This window comes from Platichthys flesus, chromosome 7 (assembly GCF_949316205.1).
Source record: "Platichthys flesus chromosome 7, fPlaFle2.1, whole genome shotgun sequence".
Taxonomy (NCBI): Eukaryota; Metazoa; Chordata; class Actinopteri; order Pleuronectiformes; family Pleuronectidae; genus Platichthys; species Platichthys flesus.
This window is the reverse complement of record NC_084951.1, coordinates 8,790,919-8,808,418: the sequence shown is the minus strand read 5'-3', so window position 1 is coordinate 8,808,418 and position 17,500 is coordinate 8,790,919. Positions and strand designations below refer to the sequence as shown.

Below are 17,500 nucleotides of genomic sequence, written 5' to 3'. Positions count from 1 at the left end.
TCATTGGTTCAGTTTAGACATTGATCTTTGAGCCAAAGTTTGGCTATGACCTCGAGGGATAACCAGACGATTATGCACTGCTGAAGTAAATGTGCCTGAGGATTCGGCAATGTTAGGGTTATTATCCATCTATGACTAAATAAACTAGCCTAAAATGTTACTGGGGGTGTCTTCAATTAAACATGGTTCAAATAAAGTAGTCATGTGACACATACATTTGAAAGACAATAAAATGGAAGTAATTTTATATTATAAATTATGCAGCATTTCCTAACTTTAATATTATCATTGCATCATAGACTTTGCCTAATTTTGAAATGAAAGTTATTTTGTTACAATGGTACAGTAATGCAGCTGCGGCAGGGGGTTGATGGTTGTGGTTAGATCGTGGTTTTGTTTTGCTGAATAGATTTTTGTTGCAGACAATTTGAGAAACTTACCACCAGCAATAAACTATCCCTTTAATGCAGTGACTTACTCTTTGGGCTATGTTTTTGTGACTAAGGGCTGAGATATGCCAAGGATTTCCAGAATTGATTCAATTCTGATTTTTGATGTCCCAATTAAATTCTATATCGATTCAGGCAAGAGATATCTCTCATAGAGTGCCAATCTTCCTTGGCCATGTTAGATTCTCAGAAAAATAATGCTGTAAATTGTACCGTTAAAGGTTCTAACCTTCACACTTTACATGTGTTTGTTTTTATGTAAAGCCAACAACCCTGACTTGGTAAACAAATACAATATATTAACAATGTATACATATCTTTCGTGAACTATTGACTATCTCTACATTTAAAATCGAGTCACTAGGTGGCCAGTGTAAATAAGACATACGTAATGTAAACATCACTAACACCTTAGGAAAACATACTTTGCTGTGATTGTCTAGCAAAGCTTTTGTGCAATCACCTACAGTGGTTGGGCCATACATTAAATAAATACAATTTGTATCGGAAAAGAACGCACCAAAACATATGCGATGCTATGATTTACTGCCCCATTCACTGAAATATGCCAGTCAGAAAAACGGTTATAGTGTTTCAATAAGGCTTCTGAAGCCATCATATTTAAAAACAATGCATGTTCATATGTCCTTGTATGGGAAGGTTGTGACAGGCTCGCTTTTTATTGTAAATGCAAATTTCAACTACAGTGGGGTTTGTTTTTGATCCCACCTTTTTGTAGATTGTTGATCTGAATAGTTCCTTGTTGAAGGATTGCAGAGAGATATGTAATTCACTTTCATTTTGCATAATAGCTTTGCTTTTGCCAGCTTTGCACTCTATTCATAGTCTGTAATCTAAAATGCAACCAGACATGCCTTTTCTTGACTGTTGTAGTAAAACTTGTCTGACTGGAAAACAAGGATTCAAAAAAATGATGGCAGTTTTTCATTGTTTCTTTTACTGACTAAACGATGAGAATAAATGAGAACTATGTATCAAGCATTATTACTCAGTTAAGGCTTGGTTGGCTGTTTGGTTTATAACATTTATTAATAATATAAATAATTTAAAATGATTTGCATAATGAGCAACTTTCATTGTCAATGTATTGGTATTGAAACTGTACCACACCAGGATGAAAGAATTTCTCTATAAAATCTCATACCGATGCTAGCTGGACAGGGAGAGTAAGGATTCAAGGCATGGAGAGGATGTATATGTTGAGAATATGACAAAGTGAGTGAGATTGGATGGGGCTTTTAAGAAATGTCCAGGAGCCATTCCCTTCTGTCCTCTCTTACTGCATCATCAGCCCCCTTGTTCCTGCCATCTTCCTGACCTGATTGTGTTTCAGCTACATTTACCATGCATCACTTCCCCGTAGCACTTAGATGGACCCTCACATACCAACCAGACCAAATAGGGGGGGAAACATTTGCACAATTTGAATTTACTATCGTTTGGCAGTTGTTTTGTTTGACCAAAAAATATCTATTAAAAAATATCAGAGTGAAATGCACAAGGTTTTTTTTTTTTATCGGGAATATTCAGACAATAATTACTCGCATCCAAATTGCATTCAGATATTTTATATTTAAGTGCTAGGGCTAAAGTAGGTCTACAATAAATTTGTGAAGCAAGGTAATCTAGGAGTTAGATATGCATTGACCTTGGACATCGCCAGTAAGTTGTGGTCTACTTAGGAAAAAGGGTGAATGGAAAGGATCATCATCAGCCAATAGAATATCCTATACACGCCAAGACATTTGGATTACTCTTACTTATTTCACATATGTTGATACTCAGCGCTTGACACTAGTGTTTAGAGTTAAGGTACTGAGACCAATAAGAGAGATTTGCCTCACTCAAAGGGAACTAGAGAGAGCACAGGAGTAGTATAATGGTTGTAAATATTGCAACGAGTTTTCTTTCTATGGATGGATGAACACGGAGAAGAATAAATGAGGGGGCTTTTCTCCCGACAGAGTCCTTATCTAAAAGCCATTCCAGTTGTCTTAGTATGTGTAGACCCATCGTAAGCTAGGAATAATGGTTGTATAGCTATCTGCAAGATTACTATTCTGGCATTGACTTAGATGCAACATGTGTTGCCATTTAAATAAAAAAATTGCTTTGAAAACTACAGACACTAAACAGTCAGAAATGGATCCAGCGACCTAATTTTCACAAGTCAGGTTTGGGATATGGGATAAGATTTTGATGGATATGTTTTTTAACTTTCAGATTAATTGTTTCACACATCTTGTGCTGTGACCACAGCCACATTCTTTCACACAGCCTACATTTTCAAACCAATGGCAGTGTTTGTTTAGAGTGTTCAAAATGAAACCAGGCACAAACACAGTGATGCAAAGCACATGGCTGTCAAGGTATATCTGAACTTCAACCACATTGCATAATCTCAGCAATAATGTGGTAGATTGTTTTGAAAGAAACATTATGCACTGATTTAAAACTAAGGCCAAAGCCCAATGAAAATGGGACCAAGTCTTACTTTCAATACCACATTTAATCATATCCATGCTAAACAGTTCTTTGAAACATTGTAATGTATATAACAGCTTTTACAGGTGTCAGGTTAGATTACTGTTGCTTACCTTTTGGTCCCCTCTGTCCTTTCTAGTATACCAATGGCTCACAAAGTCAACTGTCCAGTGGCATCCTCAGTACACTCAGCTTATGGCACTCAGTTTTGATTACTAGTTAACTGCCGGAGCTAGGCCTACCTTAAATTAGACTGGCCTAATTTTGTGTGACCGGCCAGTCTCATCTCACGTCTCTTCGTTTTAAATCCATACATTTGTCTGCTAACTTGTGCCAGCCTGTCAGGATGTGCTGTGTAACTTTTTATTGTAATGCAGCTGATTGCATAGCTGAAAGCCTGGATGGACTCCAGTAAGTGCAATGGTTGTAGCAGAAACCACAGAGCAAGAATATTTGTAAAGTGTGCGCACTGTCGCCACATCCGCTTAATGTTTTGACAACGGGAAGAGAGAAAGACAAGCACAGCTAGGGAAACACCCTTAAAAAGGAAACGCCTGCTTAGAAAGGCTGCGCTCTCATATTAAGGCGGAGGCAGCATGCTGACACAGATGATCAATAGTTGAGTCACTGCCAGAGCCGGCTACTGGCTGACGTGCAACAAAGACAAGTCCCATCGATATCCTGCTGTAGCCTGTATACTGTACTTTCCAAGAGTTGGAAATCCGCCACAAACTAAATGGCACTCTGAAGCACTAAAATATTAGCTCCTTCCGAAGCGAGTTGGAATGATGCGACCCTCATGAAGTCGAGGGGTGTGGCAGCTGGTATCCAAGCAGGAGGCTGTATATTTTTAACCCCACCATCTCTACCCCTACTCTCAAATACTAACTTGTGCTCAATACATGACTGTCTAAGTCCCACAGCTGGGCAATACATATAACAGGGTCTTCCCCACCATGATAACGCTTGGGTGAAGCGCCTGACTGTTATTTCACAGCGTCCTAGATGAATGAAAATAAATTAATCTGAAGTCTCTTTATTTTTACCACATTTTCCTTTATGATCATGATATCTTCTTTGTCCCCTCCTCTGCCTGTCTGACAGAGGGTGGGGCTCAGCTCCTAACGTTATCCACAAATGGAACAGAGAAGTGAGGCTGCAGTAGAGAAAGTGAACCAGGTGAAGTTGAGAATATGTCATAAGTTGACTTGGTAAAAAAAAAGTAATATCTCTGTCTTCTTTTTCCTCAATTGTTAAAGACAACCATATTGTACTTGTTAAAATAGTGCCAAATTTAAAACGAAAGCTGTCTGTATGTAGCTTGGTCATCCTAGTTTCAATTCTTGTAAAATTGGATACTGGCAGAGACAAACAATCCCCCTTTCTCTACCAGTGGTTGCTGCAGGCAGTGAATAACAGCAGCAGCAGAGGAAGGACAGGAAGAAGGACTAATTGTGGCTGATGTCCTTCTCTCTAAGCTATACTTATTACGTATTATTAAGTATTTATTTTACTGACGTTTTAGTTTTCTTGGTGAAGTCTCGCTGCATTAAAGGATCGCCAGAAAATTCAGTTTTATCTGTCTTGAACAACTTTGCAAAATCCTTGTAGTTTCTCCTCTACCCGTGTGCGGTTCTTAGCAGACAGCCAGAATCCCTAAATTCCTCATTTTCTGCCATCGTAATCAATGTCCAAATCTGTTTTCAAATATTGTACCACAAAAATCCTAATCATTATTATTTTGGTCAATATTGTAAAACAATTACTCATTGACTTTGGAAACGTCACACATTTATTGAACTTTAAAGAAAAGTGTATATATGCTATATTCTTTATGCACAGACCGTGTTTGACTACAAACCGGGTACGAGAATCTATATTTTAAAAGCAAAAAAAAACAGGATGAAGTGTCCGCTGGAAACCTTACAGGGCCTTGCTCCCCTTCACCAAGGGGTTAATTAGCAGCTCTCCTCCCAATTGTCCTCTGCTTGTTCACTCTCATTAGTTTAATCTGACTCTGTCCTCCAGCTTGCCTCTCTTGCCGCTATCCTCTTGTGCACCAGAACATCTCACTACCTAGCCTACTCCTTATGTCATCAGGGTGGAGTCTCTCCTATACCTTGAAAATCTGCTTCCAAAACCCCATTAAAACATACCATTATTGATATCCCCCCACACCTAATGCCCTTATTATTGTTTTGCCCTTAATATTGTTTTTCATTAAGTTATTTGCAGGTATCTCAATATTTAAAGAAATCATTGAAATTCACTTTAAATTATTGGTGCGAGGTTTGTAGTCAGAATGATAGACATGTTTTAATCTTAGTGTAAGTTGCACTTCAAAATTGATTTTAGATTGAATAGAATTTATCAGTGTAAAAGCTTTAACATATAAACCTCTGCTTTCTACCATCCCCAAAAAATGTTGTCCTCCTTTTGTTTTTGTTTTTGTCCACTCACATAATGTGCCCTGCATTAAGAAACATCTGAAATGCGTATTTGCTGATTAAAGAGCTAATTTAGCCACTTCATGGCGCATGCACCATCATTGCTTTATAGGAAGGAATGAAACTCGCTGGTGTGTGTGGAGTCAAATTACACTTCCTCTCTCCTCACTGTGTTGTGCTCGAGATGTCGGAGCTGATAGGAGTGGCTGGAAAATGTGAAGTCTGCTCCCCTCCTCCTCTTGCTCCTCCCCCTCCTCCCCCACCATCTCTCTAAAAATAGCTGGCAGTAAGAGAAGGCAGTGAAGTCGAGGCTCTATCTGTTGGGCTGCCAGTGGTTTCAACACTCCCACCACCAGCACAAGAGAAAAATAGTCCTCTGAATCACACCTCTAATTCTGATCACTAGTATATATTTATGTTTTTGTCAGGGATCATTTTGTCTGTTGAAATTGTACCTGATGTCTCAATTTTTAGCGATTTAGAGGACATGTTATTTTGGAGTAGAGGCTAATGAGTAAAAGAAAAGATTTATAATTTATATAAAGAATTTGGAAAAGAGTGTTTTGTAATACACCTCACAGTCGAATGTTTCTGAACGGCTGCTTTGATCACCTCTTCTCAGTCCAGTTGTGTTGAAAATTAAAATGGCTGCAGTAGAAAAATTGAAAGATGCCAAGCCCTGTAAATGGAAAATTGTGCATTGCTTGAAGTTCAACTATGACATTTATTTGGTCAACTAAAACTGGGAGGCTATGTTTAAAAGAACACATTAAAAGTTTTTAGAAAAGTTGGGAACCGACTACGGCCTGTGATAGGCCGGTTGCATACTCTCTCACATTGTCCTTTGAAGCCAGGACAACTAGTGCTTGCTTGCAGACAGAATGGATACTTCTTGCAAGCTGTGACCAAACAGCGAAGTGTGACTGCAGACCCCAGCCCATTCATTGCTGGACAATGGTGCAGCTCTATAGTGGAACCAGATGTGATTGGGGAAGAGTCGGGCAAACACTTACAATGTACACTAATGAACTGACATTATGAAAAAGTATTTAACTGATAAACAGTAATGCCTCAATATGCTATATATATATATATATATATATATAGTATGATGAGGCATTACTGTTCAAAAATAAAATGTTATGTAATTATTCAAATAAGGTGTTAAAAGAAATGGAATGAGAAACAAACTATACTGGATTTTTGGGGACACTGCATGTTTTTAATGAGGATGATATCAAATCGATAAATATAATAAGCCAGGCTCTGCTTAGATTGTTGTAAAAGACTTGAGTGTGTCATTGAGTTATTCATATAGTGCAGTGTTTGAATCATCCTAGCCTAAATGATATGGGCAAGTGAAACCGTTTTCAAATGTTCACATTTTACATTTTGCTGACTTGCCCATAAATCGGCTGGGGTTTATGGTCTGTTACACAGAGGGCAGTTACAGAGAAGACAAGAATTAGCCTGTGATATTACCATGAGACGTTCGTATCACCGAGATTATGGGGTTTAGGCGCCTTGCTTAGATGCAGACCTATTTATCAGCACTGGCCAATCAGGTGACAGGTAGCTACGGAGATGTCGGGCACTTGAAGGATAAGGTGTTCATTCGGATGGTCTCAACACTCGCCAGCACAAAGAGTCTTTAGCGCTACTGAGAGAAACAGGGAGGTAAGGTTTGTTTTTGTAGTTCATATGGTACTGGATCGGACAGATGGACAATGATCTGGTTCCTGAAAACAAATTTAGCTTAATAAGATTTTGAGGGTAATTGATGGAGGCATCAAAGGAAGATGCTTCCTTCATTGACCTAACTGGATGTGGTCACTGAAATTATGAATCATCCTGGGGCCAACTGTTTTCAGTGGAAAGTTATAGCTGATAACTTGCTCTGGCTTATATGGACACTTGAAATCCTGAAACCTAGACTTCATAATTGTTACACTTGTGTTCTTCTTTTTTTAGTAAAATAGTCTTCTGTCTATGGAGAGTGAAAGTGTCAGGGCTAAGAGTGTCAACCAGAGGATTGGGGTCAGCGGGATAGCCACTGCTTTTAGGATCATCAGCAGGTTTTGTCTTAACCGGATTTTGCTGGAGGAGCTGAATCAACTGTGTCCCAGGATTACAGGGATGACATTGGAGGAGAGTTTAGAGTCCAGAGGCCAGAGCATTGATAGCTTCGACAGACCCTACCCACCTGAGCTGTTTGAGGCTCCAGTAGTGCAACGAAACCAAAGCCAGCCTTTTGACCTGCCTCTCAACGTTCTTGTTATCTGGAATCTTAATCCTTGCTGAAATAAGTCAATAGCTGGGTATGTTTGAGTGGATTTTGGAAACTTGTTTTTTATATTATTTTCTGCGCTATTGAGGAATGGTCATCAGCTGCTTAGTGTGGCAAGATGTTTACCCAAGGGTTTGCTGCTGTTCAGGAGAGAGAACCAATTTAACGTCTTCATCAAAATGTTTATCTTAAGCCTAAGGTAGTGCTTGTTGCTAGGTAACAGTTTCAAGCTGGTAAGGACAAGTCTTGAGCTGTTAGAAAGTGTTTGGCTATTTTGTGATCCACCGCTGAATTTTTTATGAAAATCATTCTGGAAGAAGGAGCAAAAATTATCTTCACATTTTTCTAATGGCCTACATGTAATTTATATTATATACGACTGTAATAATTCATAGTAAAGAAAAACAGTTTAAGACACAGAAATGTGCATTTTGTGTACATGAAGTGATATATGTGTGTGATGTATGTTGAGCATTTCATTCCTTGTCTCCAGATCAGCAAGAGTCTAGGCGGCGGAGCGAAGCACACCATTAGCAGAGGAAAATGAGTGAACTGGATCAGCTACGCCAGGAGGCTGAGCAGCTCAAGAACCAGATCAGAGTAAGTCCCTCACTGCCTCTTTTCAAATCGACAATTCAGTTTTGCGTTATTTCACACCGGTGTTGAAACTTAACTTTCATTAAGAAGATTATTCTGCTTCTTCTTCATTAATGATATAATTAATATACAACAGCTAACTTTTGTTGTCTTTTCCACTTCAAACACAGGTTTGTGTTCATTATAATACCAAATCATGCAAGTACCCCCATTCAAAGAACAATTAACTATGTATATACTATACTAAGTATATGTAGTCTGACATTTGAAAATATCCAAATAAAAAAATAAAAAACATAACCAGGTCAATAAATATAATAGGCCATGCTAACAAAAATAGCTCTACAGTTGATGTTTACTATTAAAGTCTAAAATGAGTTAAGGAGATTCTGACACGGTACAAACCCACAGCTGCTTCTCCTCTGATCCTTTAACAGCGTTGCTATTCTTTTTGAATTGGTCCATAGTGGAAATCTTGCATTCATACTTTATGTCACCGTTCTCCACCTCTCAGCAGTCATATCTGCTTTGTGAGTATGGGTTGTGCCAGCCCAGGGCCTGTAAGTGTGAGTTTCAACTCCACATAGGAGAGGAGATGAGGAAGCGACACGTTTTGGTAAAATACAGAGACAGTCCACCTAGATGTTGGGTGCACTGGTGCAGCCAAGGAAATGTTCCAGTCATACTTACAGATTTTTGATCTCATGTGCGACCAAAATGGTCGCACTCTGGAGCCTTGCCAAAGTCAGCTTTGGGATTCCATCATGAGCCACTAAACTTCTCTTCACATTTGTTTTATGAATTGCTGCAGTGTTACATTAAAGTAATGTGCAAATGCCTGTACATGATTTCCATTGACATGTCTAATATGATATGAAACAAAGAGAAATCCTAAGTTAGGGTTAGGGGTTAGGGTGAAAATCGTTTAATGGTGATATAATGCAGATCCCACTGGACTTTCAACTACAACATGATATCAGCCTGTTTGGGAGCATGTTATACATGGAGATAAGTGAAATTGATCAGTATTGTAATTTGAATACAAGAACCACTACCAACATTTTACTTTTTCAGTAGTTTGTGCCATTGAAACAACTTGGTTTATTGGTTGATAATAACATTTTCAGGTTTCAGGTTGATTCAATGATATTAAGATTTTGAACCGGTCTGTTGTGTTTCAGGATGCCAGGAAAGCGTGTGCAGATGCTACCCTTTCTCAGGTAAGACATATGTTTTTGCCATGATCCTAACTCATTGTGTATTCTTTCATTATGATAAGCTGTAACATAGAATATATTAAAACCAAGTTGTTATGTTAATATGGGAAGTGGAACACATCATTTGAAGCCTGCATTTCTTACATTTTTGTCATCTTTAAATCGTAAACAAATAGATGTATCAGCATATCAATGTTATCTACCTGAAGTTTGAATGCAAACAGCAGATTTTTTGTGGTTCACCTTTTTTTCCTTCTGATTTTGACCATGTTTAGATCACAGCTAGCATCGACCCTGTTGGTCGAATTCAGATGCGCACTAGACGGACATTGAGGGGGCATCTGGCTAAAATCTATGCCATGCACTGGGGCACTGACTCAAGGTAATTTCATTCAACTCTATTCTGCCCATATCATCCCAGCAGCCCATCTCCCTTTGCCCTAAGTGCAGTATATATAACCGTGCTTGACTATCTTTGTGCCTGTTACTTTTGCTGAGGGTCCTCGTCCTTCCACAATAGCGCTCTTTGACATTGAATTACAGTTGTATTTGTTGACATGTGTCCAAAATCGTCTGCTTAACATATACTCAGTGCTCCAATATATTTGTACTCGTGCAAAAAAGGTGAAGATAGCTGAAAGCACATTAGGGAATTCACCAGTTACTCTTTGAGTGTGTTGTGTGTCTATATCTGATGTTTGTGTGCATTGGGGGTGGGGTATGTGGGTAGGGAAAATACTCAAAATGGAGTCAGCCTTTGTCAGAATTGTGTCTCTGCTGATGGCCAAGGCAGATGAAGCAACACTCCTAACTTCAGCTCTTTTCCCTGGAGTTGTTTCCCCCCTCACCTCAGCAACCATCAACTTAATCACAGTGGGGCCTGGTGTGTGTCAGTCCACAGAGAGGCCTTTGCAAACTGCCATGTCGCCTCCTCATTCTCTGTCATATACCGAAGCAAAAATGGTAGCACTTTTTTCATCCACTGTCAACTGTACTTGCTTGTTTGTTTCTTCTGTTATTCTTTCACCTCAGAGGAGTAGGGGTATTTATTAGACTACCCGCTGAGATTCAGCCACCCAGAAAGAAGGTCACACAAAGATGTTTTGACCCTTCATGTTGTCTGGGCTAAGTCAGATATTTTTAGCCACAGCGGAGACACAACCTGAATTGGACTGGGATGGGTTTCCACTTTGAGAAAGAACCCCATCAGTTAGTTTCCACTTTCCCACAATAGCCAGTCATATAATAATGGTGGAGGACCCCACAGCTACACAAATATATATCTTAAATGTATGTATGACACTGATTGTAGTTGTTAAATGGTTTATTGTGGGTTACCCAAACTTTTTATGGTCATGTTGTCAAATGAATGAAACAAGAACTATCGATTGAATTCATCTTTTTAGCATGACACCCCTTTTGAGAACAGCTCGCGGAGAATTGCACCAGACATTAAATATATAGGGTCTAATCGAAGTTTACTTACAGGCTGCAAAAGATGAAACTTGATTTTCTTCTATACTGGAATTTCCAGCACAAACCTTTCTCTCAGTGGCCTATTATCCTGCTAAAGTGAGCACATGTGAGCGAGTTCCTGGCAGCCTGGTAGTTAAGATGTGCGTACTCCCACCAGACATTGGTGTGTTCACTCCTTCCTTTTCCTTTGTGCATTGGGAGCGTTACTGTGGTTACTCTTGTTGGATTCACCCAGATAGTGTAGCCACAGGTACCTGAGAGTCTAATCTAGAAAGCAAAAACAGGGGCTGTAATGAGCCCTATACGAATAAATGCACGTATTGTGCTGTGATTCCTGAATGTTTGGGGCAAATAAATATTGAAAGGCGGGAAAAAAAGCTCTTGAAAGTAATTTGTGGGCCTCATCTCTGGATCATTTTTTTTCAGGATTAGCACTCTCCATCCTATGTAATACTGTGATGTTGATGCACCCTCAGCTTTGAAATAAAGCTGTTACAAAACATATCCATAACAGAATAAGATGAAAAACGCGTTTGTTTTGTCTAATATAGTGAAGTGGGTATTAGTACTCATCTGAAATGTATAATTTGAGCTGTCTTGTCTTTCTTTTAATCAGGCTTTTGGTCAGCGCCTCTCAGGATGGCAAACTTATTATCTGGGACAGCTACACCACAAACAAGGTAACATAAAAAACACATCTAAATGAACTGAAACAACTGCAGTTGCCTGCAATGTGTGTATGCTTTTCTTTCACTGTTATTTAATTGGTCAGCATGTCCAACGGAAGGTGGTTCTGTAACCGACAAGCCAGTTTAGGTTTAAATTATTTTAATGTTAAAATCAATCGTAAATCTTACCAAACACACATTTGCAGTGGTACGAGTAACAGATTAAAAAAAGTTAAACCCACTGAAGATACAAGATTTGACTTTATCGGGTCTAAACATGGCAAGTGTGTATTGATTGTAGTGTATTGTGGTTGACTTTTACCATATTTCCACTTTGTTGGTAAATTGTTCTCTGGTGAACCATCATTTTAGCAGTTCATCAGAATTAGCCATTACTCCCACATTCCTGGCTGCTTGTTATAGTTCGATTAATCGCTGACTTCAGTATAAAACAAGTTTGACTGTGCCAGGTAATCCTATTTATAGTGGCAATTGTGCCCTTGAAAGGTTAAGTTAATATTGTGGACAGACTTTGTCACATGTCCTCACCTCTCTCTCTCTCTCTCTCTCTCTCTCTCTCTCTCTCTCTCTCTCTCTCTCTCCCATCTGTCACTGCATACTATCTAATATTAAATCTTCCTCCTCTCTTCCAGGTCCACGCCATCCCGTTGCGCTCCTCCTGGGTGATGACGTGCGCCTATGCCCCCTCTGGGAACTACGTCGCCTGTGGAGGCCTAGACAACATCTGCTCCATCTACAACCTGAAGACCCGTGAGGGAAATGTTCGTGTCAGCCGTGAGCTGGCTGGGCACACAGGTAAACTGCACAAATCCATTAGCACGAGCCACTTTCATCAGGCAAAGGATATTTTAGAGGCCAGATCAATCTATCAATAGTTCACATTTGTACCGATGTGTTCAATATCTCCTGCGTTTCCCCCAGTAGTCTCCAGTTCAAAAAGATTCTGTAAATCATGGGGCAATAAATCATCAAATCAATAAATGATCCTTGTTTCACAGAGTTTTGTTTAATTCATGCCTCAATCCAGAAAGTTTATGACAATACATAATAATCAAATGAATAGCAACATTTCAGGAGTCAATGTCCGGCCTCAGGCACCACAGACTGGAGAGGAGGGTCCTAAGTTAGCAGCAACAAAAACACAAGCCTTAATCCTCCATTGAGGAATACTGTTTTCTCCAGATTGGTCACTCAACCATTTAGATGTTAAAGAAGTTTGTTTGAATATTTATTTGATTGATTTCATAAACTAATGTTATGTGTACTCTAAGATCTGCACACTTTATCTTGGTCGTTGAAAGTAAGAAGTACTTTTTGTTTCAGTTTGATCATGTGCACTACGACAAGACAGGTACACGAAAGGTACAAAATGTCGCGACAGAGCATTCAACCTATATGTAACTTGCATTTCACACTTTTAGATGTCGTTCTTTGGGTGGAGACGAGACCAAATAACAGCTGATTTGGGATAACAGTGATTTTAGCTTTTGTCAGGTAATAAGAATAGGAGACATTACCCGGGCCAATGAGAGCATTTAAATGTCATTTTTAATTTTAAGTCCTCCTCCAGACATCCAGTCAAATGTAGGCAGTTCTATTATTAGCTGATCTGCAGTGTGTTCTGTTTTCCCCCATTGTCAACCCCATGTGCTTGTGTAACCTTGATTATTTTCACATCTAAAAGATGCTGGTCACATGGTGCGTCTGTCTCTTTATAAAGCAGGAGCTGGTTGAGCCACAGCCCAGCTCACACTAATGAAAGTGTTGAGCCTGTAGACAAGGAGCATTCATCTGATCAGTGTCACATGATGCAGGAAGTGTGTCAGCATTTTAGTTCTAGTTCCCTCACTCTAGGGGGGTAGTACATACTCTCAGCCTGCTAGTAAAAGATGAACCATGGAAGCAAGAAAGGAATTAGTTGTCTAACAGCTGTTTTCTGTTTCTGGCAGCGAGTTAGTCGATGCATCTCTACCACATTTAGAGAGACATTTAGAGAGAAATATTAAGCCTGTGCCTCTTAATATTACAGATAAAAATGGTCCATCGTCAATGTGTGTGATTCCTTACAGGTTACCTGTCCTGCTGTCGCTTCCTGGATGACAACCAGATTGTCACTAGCTCTGGAGACACCACCTGGTGAGTTGTGATACTGCACCCAGTTCAGCTTGCTATAACACCACCACATATTTGGACCCCAAAAATGTCTCTTTAACTCTGTAAGCTCCAGCATTAGTCAGCCCATCTTTTTTATTTAAGAGCACCCAAAAACAGTCTTCCAGTGCTACAATTTAGTTGTTAATTATATCTTAACCATAGTAATTCTTAGTAATTCTTGGCTTAAAACATTATTCTGGCATTGATATAATAATATAACCTGGATTTTATAAAAACATTTAAAAGAATTGCCCTTTTTAGATTTGTATACCTTTAAAAAAAATAGTGTGTCCTGGAGTTAACGGCAAAATAGTGTTGATATAAGTCAATACTTCCCTTAATTTGAAATGACCCGTATGTATTAAGGTTGTGATGTTGTTTGAGGGGAAGCACAGCGCGCAGTTTCACACACATACCCATGCCTCCTTTTTTAAGCCGATGGGAAAAGGAATTAACACTTCACACAAACACAGATTGACAGACGTGTTAAATGTCAGGCAGTATGTTGAAACCAATGCAAATATTTTAGCTGCCCTTGATAGATTTTTAGCTGCATGTGTGACTACTATGGTCGTGCATTCTGGAGCCGTTAAATGTAGTATTAGTTGCACGTCTTATTATTTGTTAATCATCCCTTTGTAGGTTTCTATGGTTCAAGAACATTTTAAACCCCAAATGTTGTAACCTTCTGGATTATAATGACTTAATAGAGTTTCAGTTTCCCTCTTGATCTCCAGGTGTAGATTTTATGTGTCTGCGGAAGTTTGATGACGTTTGTTTTATTTTCCTCCAGCGCTCTGTGGGACATTGAGACTGGTCAGCAGACAACTACATTTGCTGGTCACACCGGTGATGTCATGAGTCTCTCTCTGGCACCCGACACCAGGCTGTTTGTGTCTGGAGCTTGCGATGCCTCTGCCAAGCTCTGGGACATCAGAGAAGGAATGTGCCGACAGACCTTCACTGGCCACGAGTCAGACATCAACGCCATCTGCGTAAGGCCACACACATGCACAAACTCACACATATCAAGGTCTCATGTTTCTAGACATTCAAGACACATCCAAAACTAGGTTCATGAGGTCTTGTCCAAGTAAATTCACAAGTTTTATAAAAAAATTGCAAATAAAGATCCAGATTCTTTGATTCAGGTATTGATACCTTTTCCACTATATTTCAGTGTTTTTCTCTTTTTCTTGCATAGCTGACACCAAATTCCTTAAATGAATTTGAATTAAAGTTTTCTGCAGAAAATGTTACATTGTAGTTCATAGTAGTGTATAATATAGAATTGTTGCTGAAAAACTAATTAATTTACTTAAAATTGATTAATACCTTTAAAATATCCTCGGGATAATAACTGTAATCACAGTGTGTGCAATATTCTACAGTTATTTTAAGGTAAAGGATTTATATGCGATGACATGCATTTATCGACAACTAAAACATCTATTCTCACTTTTGTTGCAGTTCTTCCCCAATGGCAATGCCTTTGCCACGGGCTCAGACGATGCTACCTGCCGACTGTTTGACCTGCGTGCTGACCAGGAGCTGATGATTTACTCGCATGACAACATCATCTGCGGTATCACCTCTGTGGCATTCTCAAAGAGTGGCCGCCTACTGCTGGCCGGCTACGACGATTTCAACTGCAACGTCTGGGACACTTTGAAGGCTGACCGTGCAGGTAAGCCACCACACAGAGCTGAAGAGCCGAGCTAAAGGAATGTGCTGACCTGACGGACTTCTAGATAGCACATCGAAAACATATAAGATAGACCGTTGATATGAGACATGTTGTAGGTGAATGAGCCTCATCTCAAACTAAAATCCACCCAGCTTCAAACCAAGAAAAATATGAAATTATTTTTACTTGCTTCATGACAGTGCTAACACTAACCCTCATCTTACTGCTTAACCAACAGTAATCACAATTTTCACTGTCGGCTAAGAATTGTGGACTAAGTGTGTGGGTAACAAAGGAGGATTTTTGTCCTTGTGGTCTTACGGAAATTGACCAAGGTTTCATTTTCATCCTACCACAGTCTCTTTTGATCAAAGTTATGCAATGCCTTAAGAAGATATATGCTTTACTACTTTAATATATGCGACTATAATATTATACAATGGTGAACACTTTAGAAAAGTTTGCTGTTGAGCTCTTTTTAATGTCATTAAAGTTTAGAATTAAAGTACCATGAATTATATTTTGAGGCAACGATACAAGAAAATCTTTCAAGACCCTGAATATGCAACAGGATACAGTCGACCAGCAGGAAGTCAGTGGAGTCTCTGAAGGAGCTGCAGGGCTCCATGGCTGTGATCGGAGAGACAATCACACAACAACCCTTGCCTGGCAGCTTCACAAGTTGCCGCTTTATGCCTCTTTAAAAAAACTCACATGACATGTGGACGACTGCTTGCTCGAAGGCATCTCTGAAAAACACTGGTAAAGAGAGCGGAGGAAACTTTAGTGGTGTGATTACACAGAAATTAGCTTCTTGGTGCTCGTACTAAGTAGAGATTTAGTTGCAAATCAAACATCACACATTAAGCAGAGAGCACAACTCCAGCACCGTTCTCTCAGCACCCATTTCTGCAAGGCTTGTGAAAGCAGACTAGATGAGGACCGTCCTCTGTATAAGTGACAACCATAATTTGTTAACAAACCAATCTACTTCTCTAGTGTCCAATTTTGACATTGGAGTTTGTAAATGCTTATTTCAAGAGAGAGTATGAAAGGCATGAATATACATCTGGGAGAACAGCAAGCGTCACCTGCTCCAGCAGTGAGGACCCCCTGTGGAGGCATTAATTCTTTACAGCTATTGACTGCTTTGTGGGATAGGGATCAGAGGAGACCCGCATCTGAGCTACCTATTTCAAATGCAACACACACACACACACATACACACACACACACACACACACACACACACACACACACACACACACACACACACTCACACTCACACTCACACTCACACTCACACTCACACACTCTCACTTTATCTATCAGTGGGTGGATTATCAGCATATTGGGTCAATATAAAAATGGAATAACTGTCTCTAAGCTTCTATGGTGCCATGTGACTCTTTTTGATTCTAAACAAACAACTAAAACATGTCAGCCTGGTCATTGTCACAACTCTGGGTGTCCTGATCCTGCCTCACAGGGTCTATATTTCCCTCATATTTCCACAAAAAAAAAAATGTATATCGAAATGCTTATTTATTTTAATTCTTTATGTGTGTCTTATGGAAATCCTGTCATTCAGTCTTCACAGCTATAAGTAACCTAGCATGTATCCTTAGAACAGAGCAGAGTTGTCGCTGTCACTCAGACTCTGCCTTTCTCTGTAGGTGTCCTGGCCGGTCACGATAACCGGGTGAGCTGCTTGGGTGTGACTGATGACGGCATGGCAGTTGCAACAGGGTCCTGGGACAGCTTCCTCAAGATCTGGAACTAGAGTCTGAACGTGAGTGAGCCGGGAGGAAGGTTTATGGTGAGCAACAGCGGCCGGCTGTCAGAGAAACGGTTTCAGCACGGAGCCTCAAATAGAGTTTTCATTTACTGCCATCTGGGGGTTTGGAATGAAGGTGCAACCATTTAATCATGAATTGAAACCAAACCTAAAGCAAAATGTCACAACTGCAATTGTAGTGGAGTTATATTACC

The 17,500-nt window shown here is 39.6% G+C and overlaps 1 protein-coding gene across 4 annotated transcripts in view; it reads left to right on the top strand.

Annotated features, from left to right (window-relative positions):
• Nucleotides 1-17,500, top strand: part of LOC133956446 (guanine nucleotide-binding protein G(I)/G(S)/G(T) subunit beta-1) — a 32,543-nt gene that overhangs the window by 12,527 nt on the left and 2,516 nt on the right. Inside the window, exons 1-10 of one of the 4 annotated variants that reach the window (XM_062391482.1) lie at nt 6,945-7,078; nt 8,182-8,288; nt 9,467-9,505; nt 9,778-9,884; nt 11,595-11,658; nt 12,300-12,462; nt 13,737-13,803; nt 14,615-14,816; nt 15,292-15,508; nt 17,185-17,300. In XM_062391482.1, the coding sequence (XP_062247466.1) occupies nt 8,232-8,288; nt 9,467-9,505; nt 9,778-9,884; nt 11,595-11,658; nt 12,300-12,462; nt 13,737-13,803; nt 14,615-14,816; nt 15,292-15,508; nt 17,185-17,291 (1,023 nt within the window). In that variant the 5' untranslated portion in view covers nt 6,945-7,078; nt 8,182-8,231 and the 3' untranslated portion in view covers nt 17,292-17,300. Of the gene's footprint in view, nt 1-6,944; nt 7,079-7,507; nt 7,720-8,181; nt 8,289-9,466; nt 9,506-9,777; nt 9,885-11,594; nt 11,659-12,299; nt 12,463-13,736; nt 13,804-14,614; nt 14,817-15,291; nt 15,509-17,184; nt 17,328-17,500 lie in introns of those variants that run through there. The other 3 variants (XM_062391483.1, XM_062391481.1, XM_062391480.1) reach the window with 3 other exon arrangements.